The sequence below is a fragment of the Pinus tabuliformis genome, chromosome 1_2, assembly GCF_031772625.1.
Source record: "Pinus tabuliformis cultivar Carrire ecotype Pingquan chromosome 1_2, CPIR1, whole genome shotgun sequence".
Lineage (NCBI taxonomy): Eukaryota > Viridiplantae > Streptophyta > Pinopsida > Pinales > Pinaceae > Pinus > Pinus tabuliformis.
Genome location: NC_142298.1, coordinates 593871547 through 593884767, shown reverse-complemented (window position 1 = coordinate 593884767; position 13221 = coordinate 593871547). Strand labels below are relative to the sequence as shown.

The 13221-nt window shown below is 34.6% G+C and overlaps 1 protein-coding gene across 1 annotated transcript in view; it reads left to right on the top strand.

The window, feature by feature from the left end:
• Nucleotides 1-11786, top strand: part of LOC149207045 (protein HHL1, chloroplastic-like) — a 122939-nt gene extending 111153 nt beyond the window's left edge. Inside the window, exons 5-6 of the mRNA XM_089395656.1 lie at nucleotides 10923-11080; nucleotides 11408-11786. Of these exons, the coding sequence (XP_089251782.1) occupies nucleotides 10923-11080; nucleotides 11408-11426 (177 nt within the window). The 3' untranslated portion in view covers nucleotides 11427-11786. The remainder of the gene's footprint in view (nucleotides 1-10922; nucleotides 11081-11407) is intronic.
• The last annotated feature ends 1435 nt before the right edge of the window (nucleotides 11787-13221 follow it).

The window sequence follows — 13221 nt, the reverse complement described above, 5'->3', positions numbered from 1 at the left end:
AGCATCAGGCTCAAACTGCCTGGTCTGCCATACTTTCTTCTACATGATGTTCTATACCTCCCGAAATTGAGGAGAAACTTGCTATATTTGGTCCATATCTGCTAGCAAGGGCACTCCATTCATATATTTGATGGCAAGTTTGAGGTCAAAAAAGCATCAGATCACTCACTTGTCATGAATGGGATAGAAGAAGAAAGACTACTGAAACTGCAAGGAACCTCTGCTCGTGGAAACGCGGGAGCGGGGATACGCACAAGGGGGGACAAATATAAGCAACCCCAAAATTTAGGGAAATTTGGGGAAATGGGGGGACATCAGAGTTGTAAAATTTATAAAATTATTAAAAATTTAATATATAAAAATAAAAAATAAAATCCCAACAATATGTCAATAACTAAGTTAGTAAATAGTAAATCTTAATAATTATGAAATGTACATCTAAATATGATCATCATTTCGTATTAGACTATTATGAATCATAATTATCATTTGACATTTCTGCAATCATCAATGTAAAATTGTAAATCTAAAAGTAAATTACTAAATTGAATCCATCATTTGGCATATGCAATGTTCCATCTAAATTCATCATTTGGCAATGGGCATTAATATTATGCAAGGTACATCTAAATTAAATTAATCATTTGACAATTGAAATTACACAATGCACATTGAAAGTAAATTCATCATATGACAATGACATTATGTTGAAGTCTAAAATAGCCATAGAATACTAAACTAAAAGTAAACATAGAAAGAAGTGAAATACTAGTAAATTTCTCAAGAAGTATCAAATAATAAATCGTAGCTCCAATTTGGTGGCTCCAAGTCACAAATGAAAATCGTAGCTCCAATCCGACAGCTCCAAGTCACAAAATGAAAATTGCAGCTCCAAATGTCTCAGGCCCCTAGTCAATGGTAAATCTGAATCACAACAAATTGTAGATGGAAAATGTCAAGTGCGACAACAAGAAAATCTCGGGCGGCAAGGTAAAATGTCGAGCGACAGTAGAAGGAAAATGTCAGGCAACAAGGTAAAATCGTAGGGTTAATGAGAAACGAATGAGAAATGTGAATGATTATGTTTTAAAGTTTTAATTTATCCTTTAGTTTTTATTTCATTTTTTTTTAATTATATTAAAATTTGTAATTTTTTATGTTTTTAATTGTTATTAGCAAAAAAATTTGGGGGGACGCTTTTCATCACCAGAAAAAAGTCCCCTCAGAGTTTCCCCAAAAAAGGGGACGTGGGGAAACATTTCCCCAGGAGTTTCCTCGTCCTGGGAGTGTGGGGGAGCGAGGAAGCGCGTCCCCCACCCTGGGGGATGCGTCCCCCCACCCTGGGGGATGCGTCCCCGTGGAAAACTGCTTCCATCAAGTCTTTTATGGCATGCTATGTTTGGACAGTTGAACTATGACAACCTTCATTTGTTGAAGAAAAATGGTGTTACTGGTTTGCCAACTATTCCTAGGAAACTTAAGCAATTTGATGCTTATATCATAGGAAAGCACAACAAATAGTATTTTCATGATTCTCATTCTAGAGCAGTGTTGCAAACATCTCAATAACATCCTGATTTTATCTCGAAATCACGATGTTTTGGCCTAGCCAATGTTCGCCAATTTTTACCGCTATTTTCCCGGTTTTTACTATTTTTTCGTTTTCCAAACCCTTGCCGATTTTATCCCGATGCCGATGTTCACAACATTGTTCTAGAGCACATAGAAAACTTGAACTCATTCATTCTGATTTATGTGGCCCAATGCCTGTTCCTTCTGCAAATGGTAATAAATATATGATGACATTTATTGATGACTACACCAGAATGTGTTGGGTTTATTTATTGAAGAACAAATCTGAAGCTTTTGAAACATTCAAAAACTTTCATGCATGGATTTAAAATGATGCACAATCTCATATTGGCTCTATTTGTATTGATAATGGAAAATAATATACTTCAAATGAATTTGAAAACTATCTTCGCCAGCATGGGATCAAACATCAAACAACTGTGCCTTATAATCCCCAACAGAATAGAGTAGCTGAAAGAATGAACATGACAATCTTAAATATGGTACGTTCAATGATGTTTTTCAAGAATGTTAAGCTGATGTTTTGGGCTGATGCAGTTCTATGTGCTATGTATATAAAGAATAGGTGTCCATCTCATGCTATAAAAACAAGACTCCCTATGAAATGTGGTATGGCCACATTCCTTCGGTGAGGCATCTTAGGGTTTTTGGTTCCACCTGTTATGCCTTGATACCTAAGGAACAAAGAAACAAACTCGGTGCAAGGAGTCGAAAATGTATCTTCTTGGGGTACTTAGATACCTCCAAAGCATACCGTCTCTATGATGAAGTTAATAAGAAGTTTATAATATCTAGAGATGTGATCTTTCTTGAGTATTCTGACACTAACAATGTTGTTGAGCGACAACTTGATCGCTTGGATAGATTCAAACATGCAAAGTATTTTCAAGGGTTTGATAATGAGATTCCACATCTTGAAGGGGGGATCCCTTTACTGGATCAATCTATGGAATCTCCTTTTGAAGCACTCTCTCCCCTGCATGAAGCTCCATCCACTGATGACACTCTGAGTGATGTCATTGACAAAATTGGGAGGCTAAATCTTGATTCAGCCCCATCTCAGTCAAATGAGCAGCGTGGGCCATCTTAGAAATGTCCTCCAAATTGGATGACAAAGACACTTGAAAGTGTTCGTCCTGATGAGGTTGTAAAGACAAGAATAAGAAGCTCTTTTAGACAAAATGGAGGTGATGTAGACGATTCTGATTCACTTGTTGATATGGATGTTTCATATGATTGTGAATTGGATTTGTCTACAAATTTCGAACCAACTTCCTTCAAAGAAGCCACTTCTCATGATGAATGGAAAGAAGCGATGCATAAAGATTATGATACTTTGATAAAGAATGGCACTAGGAAGCTGGTTGATCCTCCATTGTGAACCAAACCAATAGGATGCAAGTGGGTCTTCCAGAACAAGTATAAAGCAGATGGCTCACTTGACAAGCACAAAGCCAAGCCTGTGGCAAAAGGTTTTGCATAGAAGGAAGGGATCGATTATGAGGAGACTTTTGCCCCCATAGCAAAATGGGCTACCATCTGGACACTCTTTGCCTTGGCGACTCAGAACGGTTGGAAAGTCCATCAAATGGATGTAAAAACCAATTTCTTGAATGGAGATTGAAAGAGAATGTTTTTATGTCCCAACCAGAAGGATTTGTTGTGAAGGTTCAAGAACACAAAGTATGCAAGCTTGTAAAATCCTTATATGGCCTCAAGCAAACACCATGAGCCCAGTATGAGAAATTAACTGAGCATCTTCTGAACTCAATGTCAAACATTATGATCTTTAAGATGCAACTTTGTTTGTCAAGAAAGTTGTCAAAACAATAATATATCTTGTGGTGTATGTAGATGATCTTTTGATGATAGGGAATAATGAGAACTACATTGCATCCATAAAGAAAGAACTGAGGAAAGGTTTTGAAATGACAAATTTTGGCTATGTTCACTAGTATCTTGGTATTGAAGTAACCCAACATCCAAAGTTTATATTTCTCTCTCAGAAGAAGTACATTGGAGATCTGTTGAACAAGTTTTGTACAACTGAGTGCAATCCGTTGACTACTCCAATGGAACATAATTTAAAGCTCACATCCACTGAAGGAAAAGAGTTTGAGGATGCAACAAAGTACATACAACTCATAGGAAGTCTCAACTACCTGACTACTACCAAACTAGACATTTCATTTGCTGTTGGAATCCTCTCCAGGTTTATGCAAAAGCCTTGTGAGGGTCATTGGTCTGCTACAAAAAGAGTTCTAAAGTACTTGAAGGGCAGTCTAGACTTTGGACTCAAGTCTACAGAGGTGGGTGACTTTAGCTTGATTGGATACTCTAATTCAGATTTCGATGGAGATAAAGAAACTGGAGTATCTACTTCAGGTTATGTTATGAGTCTTGGATCAGAAGCTGTCTCCTGGAGGTCACACAAACAATCAGTTCCAGCGTATTCCACAATTGAGGCAGAATATGTGGCAGTAGTTGAAGCAACAAAAGAAATTTTGTGGCTCAGGAAAATTCTAGAACATTTTAGGGAGAAACAAGTGCATTCAACTCCTCTTTTGATTGATAACACTTTTGCAATAAAGTTGGCCAAGAACTCAAAATTCCATGATCGAACGAAGCACATCAATACAAAATACCATCTGATTCGACATCATGTTGAGGCCAAGGCAATCCACCTATGACATTGTTCCACAAATGCGCAGATTGTAGACATCTTCACCAAAGCGCTTGGGAGGGAAAAGTTTGAAAGATTCAGAATGATGCTTGGACTCACCAACATCCCTTCAGATTAAGGGGGGAAATGTTGACACCTAAACTTTGTGATTAGGAAAAGCTATGTAAATATTGTAAATAGAAAAATAAAAGAAGCTAGAAGATGAAGAGATATTGGGAGATAAAACCCAATTGCCTCCCTCTCCTTGTATATATTCATATTCTCTCTTAATGAAAAACACAATTTGATTTGAAGTTACTCCTGGCTTGACAATATGGTTTTTGAGATAGAGATGTCATAGAAACATGGCCACCTAAAATCTTCGGAAATGAGAAAATACCACATTTGAAAAATATAAAAAAGTAAAAACACAAGTTGATTTAAAGTTACTCCTGGCTTGACAATATGGTTTTTGAAATAGAGATGTCATAGAAACATGACCACCTAAAATCTTCGGAAATGAGAAAATACCACATTTGAAAAATATAAAAAAGTAAAAAATAATATTTTTTAATAGCAAATTATAAGAAAAATCTGAAACAATAAATGAAGTCAACAAATTACTAAAAATCCCATCTACATATTAAATACTGTATAGTATTACATTATGCAATGTCCAATTAGCATTATAGATTAGGCTATTTATGCCAACATTTAAAATGAGCTATACAAAATTCACTTAGCTCTCAAAAATTGAAGATAATAAACTTTAAGTTATAATCATTAGGAGTTTCCTTTTACTTATGGTTTAAATCTACTAGACATACCCATAAAATCTTTCTAGTCCAAACCATCCACCTTAATTGATGTTGCTACACTTGGGATTAATTTTTGCCGAAATATGTAGTTGGTTGCCCTTATATGTTGACCACGGTGTTAGTTATGTAGGTTGTAGTATTTGCAATGTACAAAATGAAAGAAAGATGCAAAAAATGTAGGAAATACATAATTTGTCGAGCTTTTTTATTTCTTCTTCGATAAAAAAATTGTTTTCTTTCTTTCTACAGGTAATGTGTTTGTGTGTGTTTTAAATTTGTAGGGGCCATACAGGTCTCACAGGCCCCAGTCAAGTGTTAAGAGGCTAATTATGCCCCCTCTAGGCCATAGATAGCCAAGAAATGACTTAAAGATATTTCTAAAGTAGGACATGACAAGGAAATGACTAGGAAGCATTCCTGAAGTTTTTGAGGCATTTCAATTTCCAAAGTGTTCTTTGAGGGTGGGGTGAGTATTTAACATAAAATAAATAAAATATCAAATGCGAATACTACTACTAATAATAATATATTTTCTAGGGGTCATAACCTTTCAACATATTCTTTCTCCTTGTGACTCATCATTGTGTATATATACTGTCACAAAGGTATATAACTTCATTCACCATATCTTATTCAATATTTAATATATTTTGTCCTATATAGATTTCTATCTATTATTCTTTTTACGTTGGATATTTCTAGAGTGAATAAACATTGTTCATTTCATTGGTATTAGAGCACATTTTGATATCGACCTTTGGTCATGTTCTTTTTAGATTTCGTTTGATCTAGCGTTTGTCTACCCCACCTTTTTCAAACTTTCTCTAATCTTGGTCTTGGACTATAACTTGACAACTGGCTAAGTATTAGAGGAACTTTGAGGTAACAAATGGACTTCAAAACAACAAATAGACTAGAAAAATCAACTTTAAAAGAACCCATATGATTCATGATGATGGTGTCAACCATAAGGGTACATAGTTTGGGAGGGAAAGGAAGAAAACTACTATTTTTAATCTATTATTGACTTATCTCTTTACATGTTTACTCAATTTCAAGTGTAAGTACTCATTGGATGCAAAATCGAATTCCGCCTCCAATGAGCATTCATTTTGCATACTTTTAATAGATCCACAGTGAGATGGACTAGAAAAACAGAAAAATGTGTTTCTTTTCAAGTAGAAAATGTGAATTTTTTTTTTTTAATTTATTTATATATATTCTCCTTTAAAAATTCACAACTCTTATTTTAAAATTTTCCTTAGGCGTGTCATTTTAGACCTCAAATTTCCCTAATGGAAAAAAAAGAAAATATGGCTACCGTCTGAAAATAAACTCAAGGAAGCTAGGTTTAGGACCACTTGCCACCACCGCTATACAATATCATGGGTTATTGAGAGTTGTTGTAATGGATGGCCAAAATATGAAAATATAATTCCTTTGTCGTTAATCGTCACACTGTTTATGAGAGCCCTACATCCCTCTTTGGAATCCGTGAGAAACTCGAGTTATTAGCCACCACCATATTTACCCATGTAGGGATGCACCAATTATCAAAAGTCGTGATCTAGTGTGTCAATGACTAATCAAATCTGGGATTGATTCATTAGAAGTTGATCGCGTAGCTGAATTGTGGTCAAATTCATAACAATGCATTGTATTTACTGTTGTCGGTAAGGCAGATGAAATATTTATGGCATGGGAAAAAAAAGTAATGCTCAAGAAAGAAAGAAAGAAAGAAAGAAGAAAGAAATTATTTTGACGTCCACAAGGCTAAAGATAGCCTATGGGACAAATTGCTTCACCATCTAATGCCTGTATTGGACCCTTTTCTTGTGAAGCCTCACAATAAACGCTTCCAACTTCTCGACAAACCTCTCACTGAATAAATTATCCCAAAATCTAACTGCCAGAATATCTGCATAACTTTCCTTGCTGTCTTGAAGGCCTTGCATTCTAAAATGAAATGCTTTTCTGTTTCCACTTTTCCAGAAGAGCAAAAAATACACACTCTTTCTTCCCACACTTCTTTTGGCCTTTTCCAGCACCCTGTTTCACAACGAAGTTGATGAGAATTAGTCCTTAACTGAGCAATAAGAATTTTGTCTCTCTAAGAAATATTGGCCCCTATGTACGCTTTTTGTTGATGATTATGAGTGGGATTAAACTCTTCAATATAATACTTTTTCTTTCTCCCTAGCTCCTTATCCCAAGTACGCTTGTGGAACTTATCCATAACAAAAGCTTTTATCTCTTTATTGTTTGTGGGACACATGTTCAAGCAAATACCCCATTTACTAAACCATTTGTTATTTTGTCGCATCCAAGTCTTCTTTCTTTTGCACAATATGTCATTAAAGACAACCTTAGGCCATCTGCTCTCTTCCATTTGCTCAATTTTTTTAAATATCTTATGTCTCGCATCATAGCAATTGCTTTAATGGGAGAAACCCCCATTTCACTTAACAAGATAGCATAAGGAACTGCACTTTTAATTTTGAATTTGTTTGTAATCAAGTGCTTCTGAATTTTCTCAATTTGTTTCCACTTTATGTTGGATGTACTGCTGGCCCACAATTCACAACCGTAGAGAATCACTAAAAGCCCAAAAAGAGTTTAAGAAGTAAAGTGAGGGTTATAAAGTTAATGCCTAACCAAAGAGTAAAAGTGAGGGTTATAAAGTCGTGTTGATTCGAAGGTTAAAGGAAAGATTACTAATAATTATAATAAAAGTTTCATTACCTTCATAGTACTTAACATTCCAGGGAACATTATAATTATTATTCTTAAATACTGCTAATGGTGATTTTAGTAAAAAAAAGTAAAAAAAGTTGAAGTGTTAAAGAAAAATTATTATTACTTTCCTTTGAGATTTTTTTTATAAGGTGATATATATATATATATATCATGGTGAATTGGTAACTCGTTGGAGTAATGTGGGCAAGGCCCAAGGAAACCTCGTAGCTGCCACTATAACACCAAGAGTATCCAATAGCCCGCAAGCCAGATATACCAAAAACTCATGGTTCAACTGAGGACCGAGATGTTCGAAAACCACCAGAAACTAGAGCCATGATCCCAGATTCCAATGGGACGCCTGTTTTAATTTTTTCTAGCCTTACTATGACAGGTCATAGTGTTTCCCCATGGAATTTGAAACCAGGTGGAGGGATAACATCCCAGTGAAACAACCACCCCATCGTCCCACGAAGAGACTATATATATATATATATATGAAACTATAGTTACAAGAAAATATAAGTGGGTATGCAACGTACTAAGATCCTACAATTAATATGCTTCAATGAATCCTCTTTATTATACCCTTTTATATTTTCTTGTAACAATATATAAAGAGGATTCATTGAAGCATATTAATTGTAGGATCTTAGTAAATCGTGTACCCACTTAATATTAAAGATACTAATGAAGTAATTTTTACACTGATCATGGTAGGGAAATATGGGAAGAATTTGGTTGACTTCAAACAGAACTCACTAATGGATTGAATCACTCAATAGAAGAATTTAGGAGAAAACAAGGAGGAACATGCAGCCTTGGAGTTGAAGTGAACAAATTCTGACTTGCAATTCAAGCATCAAGCATCAAGCATCGCTCCTATGATGCATCGCAACCCAATGTAATCAAAACTTACAAGTGGAGAATCAAAACCTCAGGATAAAACTCGAGAAGAGCTGAGAGACAGAGAAAATGATCTCCTAAAAATCATATTCAAGGGTTGTTCACAAATTAGGGAACTAAAAATTAGAAACAATTCAGTAAAAAATTACAAGAAAATCAAGATCTAAAGAAAAAATATGACAAGGTTGTCTTTGGAAAGGATGACGAAAATTGTCATTGAAAAGGTCTGAATCAAAGTTAGGTTACAAAAATCAAGAAGCTTAAAAATGATAAATGTTCGCCACAAGATGAGTGAGAACATTTACCAACAAGGAGGGATTGATTAGTAGAGAAACAATGACCGATCCTAGTGAACTAGAGAAGTTCTTAGATGAAAATCCAAGTCATGGAGAAATGAACCAATGCAAATTCAATCAACATCATAACTCAGAAAGATGCAAATCCAGTTTAAGTGAAGATATCTTCAAATGTTGTGGTACAGACAATGGAAAATCCGAGAATCTCTACCAATAAACTTTTAGGGATCAATACAGTGACACAAGTGTGCCAAGAAGACATATTACCAAAAGTGAAACAAGAAACAGTACAAATATGGTAAGTAAAGATCATATTACAAGGATACCTTATTGACGTCCTAATCACAAGAGCCAATACCTTAACCAATTAGTACACCAACATTGCTCTGAACAAAGACAATTTACCTACATCCTAAAGAATATCGACAACAACATTGTAGAGTCTAATAATAAAAGTTCATCTTGAGAATCCTATAAGTGCAATGTTCTACAAAGGATTGAATTAGGATAGTTAGATCCTCTTACACTTCAAGAATTCTGCTTAAATTGTCTCGTATTGTCAACCACCATAACTTCAAGGACAAAGATTCATGAAGGCATCACAAACCAGAACAAAGACAAAGATTTTCTGTAAAATTCTTTGAAGACAAAGCATCTTTGAAAAGATGGTCAATGTAATAAACTTAAAATATATAAAATAAAATAGCAAATACAAATACAAATTACTATTACTAATATTAATAATATAATATTTTCTTAGGGTCACAAGCCTTCAACATATTCTTTCACTTTGTAACCCGTCAATGTGTATAGATACGGTCTCGAAGGCCATTCTATGTCATATCATTCATCATATCCTATTCCTATATTATATATTTTGTTTAGGGATTCTGTTTGTTATCCCCTTTATGTTGGATATTTCTCCTGTACACCAATTGAACTTTGTTCATTTCAAGGGGGTGGGGGGAGAGAATTCGGGGTGTGGGAGTTTCCTGCAACTTATCTGCATATATTATCATCAAAAGTTCTTATATTTAAGTTTGTAGGTTGTTCAACAAAGATTATACCGTGCCCATCCATTCTGTGCATATTCCACATGTACATTATACGATTCATAGTTGGCCTTACAATCTATTTGTTTATTATATGATAAACAATACACTGAAGCCTCTCGCAACTCTTTGAAAAAATAATTCTCAACTCCCAAGAAAATGAATTGTGAAGAATTTCTTATACAATTTACCCGTATTTTTTGTCTAGAAGTGGTTACAACTGTTCACAACATCCAACTAATTATGAAAGTATATTTCTAATACATAAGTCGATTCACTTTCTTTCTAAAAGTCAACTCAGTATATGATTGACAACATGTCATTTTATTGTAAAATGTACGTTACTTTATTACTGATTGGTTTGTTTCCTCCAATGATCATGTTGGATGCCTCATACAAGTTACAACCTCTTTTTATATTTGTTACAACTATGTCTTTTCTCGGTGGATCTTTGTAGTGCTTGATTCGACTGATACTGGCTGGTTCAAACTCTAGCTCAAACTTTGTATAACTTTGGCCCAACCCCACTTATAGTGATCTCAGTTTATAATTCAAGTTCATTGTTTGCTTTGTTCCATCATTTTATGATTCTCATGGATATATCAATCTTTTATTGTGCTTGGTCAAACAGTTGATGTTCTGTGCTATTATTTCAGTTGCACTTGGCCCAAAATTGTGGCTAACATTTCATCAGATATAAAATTTCTCAGTTTCCTCACTCGTGTATGAGATCTGAGCCAGATATTGCACTTAATTGCTTGCTTGGTCTTTCAAACATTAATAAAATGTCCATGCTGTTCCAACTGGGTTTTATTAAAATGGTTGTGAATATAACACAATGCTTGTCTGTAAATATCAGATTCCACCTCAGGAAGAACTAAAACCAGTGGTCGAAAAAGTGAAAGATTTCTTTGGAAATGCTATGACAGGTGTGAAAGAATCTTTTGGTAGCATATCCAAATTAGACACGGGAGCAGAGGAAGATGCAAAAACTCCAGAAAAAGAAAATAAATCTGAGTAAGTTGAGTTTTTTATATTCATTCTTTAGCATATTCTCTTCCTAATGCAATTTTCTTGTTTGGATAAAGATGATAGTTTTGTCACTACAGAAATATCGTGTATTTATTTTTCTCTAATTCCCAAAGTAAAAGAAATAGTTTTATTTAGAAGTGAGTCAAAATGTCATATGAGCAAATTGACTTTTTCTTTGGAGGAGTTAAAGCATGATGAGTGCAGTTTTTGGTTTGAAGTCGAGATCAAAATTTAGTTGTTCTATTTGCAAACTATGATAGCTGTGGAAACTTGAACTTCTAGAATTGCAGTTGACAACAATTATTTTTTCAGGTCTGGGACGACATCTTAATTTCTTGATTTTTGATTTAAATCACTCTCAGCCAACCTTGCAGCAGCTATGCAGATTTTGATTTCCGTTTTTATTGTACAATCCTTCTGTAAAACAGGATTTGTTTATGCAATTTTTGTACAAATATTAATCTATTCTGTAGTTCACTGAAGAGAGGTCAGAGTTTGAGGTTCAACTTACAAGCTACTGTATTCAAATACACATTGTAACTAGTTGCATTGCAACTCATTAGAATCTTCTCTTTTTGGTATGACTATAATCTGGAGATTGTAATCTATGCAGAATGTTAGTACAAGTAAAAAAGGGAACAACTGTGTATGTATCTCTCTCTTTTTAATGCAGAGAACACCTTTCATGCCATTCTTCTCTTCCACTGATGTTATGTGATGTACAGGCTCCAAATGTTTTCTCATTATCAGATTATAGTCACAAAGGAAGGCTTTAAGGGATCTCTACCCTCTACAATCACGACAGAAGTGTGGTCTCATGGTCATCTACTATTGTGGGCTACTAGAAATAGAAAGAGGGGAAATGCTAGGTTGGAATATAATCTTTTGAGTGCTTGCTTTTGAGAGTTCGTTGTATGGTTAGCCCTGAATTTCAGGCCAAATAAATGGTTAGAAGCAATTGCTATATCTGTGTGATATTATCATGTGATGTCACAAGATATCTTACTACTTCGGCATTTCCCTATATTGGGATTTCATTCCACCTTAATACTCCTATATCGAAATTATTCTGCTTTGAGTGATTGAGGGATAGGAGGGAAAGGAAGGCCCTCTTTTGTGCCCACCATAGTTCGAAACATAGATCATGGTTTTGGTTTTTTGGTAAGTTTTTCACTAACATTTTATTCGTAGTTTTCAAGAGGTACATAGGATTGCTTTGCCATTCTTTTTTCCTTGTCATAGGTTCAAAGTTCTGTTCCCCTGCTGTAGCAAGTCTTATGCAAACTATTGGAATGATGACAAAATCGGTGATAGTGAGTACCTTGTGACCCCAGTTTTCTCCTTTGGTTAAGTATTCATGTCTATGTGTAAGGAGTCTTGAGCTTGATTGTTTTTCTTGTCAAAGAAATATAGTTACTTGAAAAACTCATCCTTAGAATAATAGACCCAAATGAAATTAACTTTGTAGAACTCGGGGTTCTTCTAGGATTCTTTTGTGTTTGTTAATCGACCCAAAATGTTTGTTATTTATAGAGGATGTTATGCAGTAATCCCCTATCTTTTTTATTGCCTTAAATTGTCACAATAAGACTATTTAATGTCCCCATAGGTATATGTCTCTCACTCTAGGATCTTACTTTTTCTTCATCTAATGTATCATTTTGGAGAATTAGAACACCATCTAAGGAATTAAATTATTTGGAAAAATTATATTCCTAGTTTTTATTAGTGGGAGGTTTGGAGTATTTGTGTTAATACTTGTATAGGATAAGTACAATATGAAAGTAGTCTCAAAGGCCAGCTCAATTGATAGATGTTTTTTGTGCTAAATGCATAAAGGTCTCAGGATTAAAATTCATTGGGTCCATTGTGATTACTATCTGCTTGTGACACTGGTGGTCAATTTTCCTTCCATCTGAAAGGTCCAAAGAAGGGGCAAAGTTCCATTCTTCACTCAAGTCTGTGAGGGTGGAGTGAGATTATTTCTTTGGGAAATTGTGATACACAATTTTAAAGCTAATTTAAGTTTTCGTTGAGATAAAAGTTTTAGATGTTGTTTGGCAACAAAATGATGCAATAAAAATTAAATGACTTATAATTATTATTTTGAATCTTGTTGATCATAT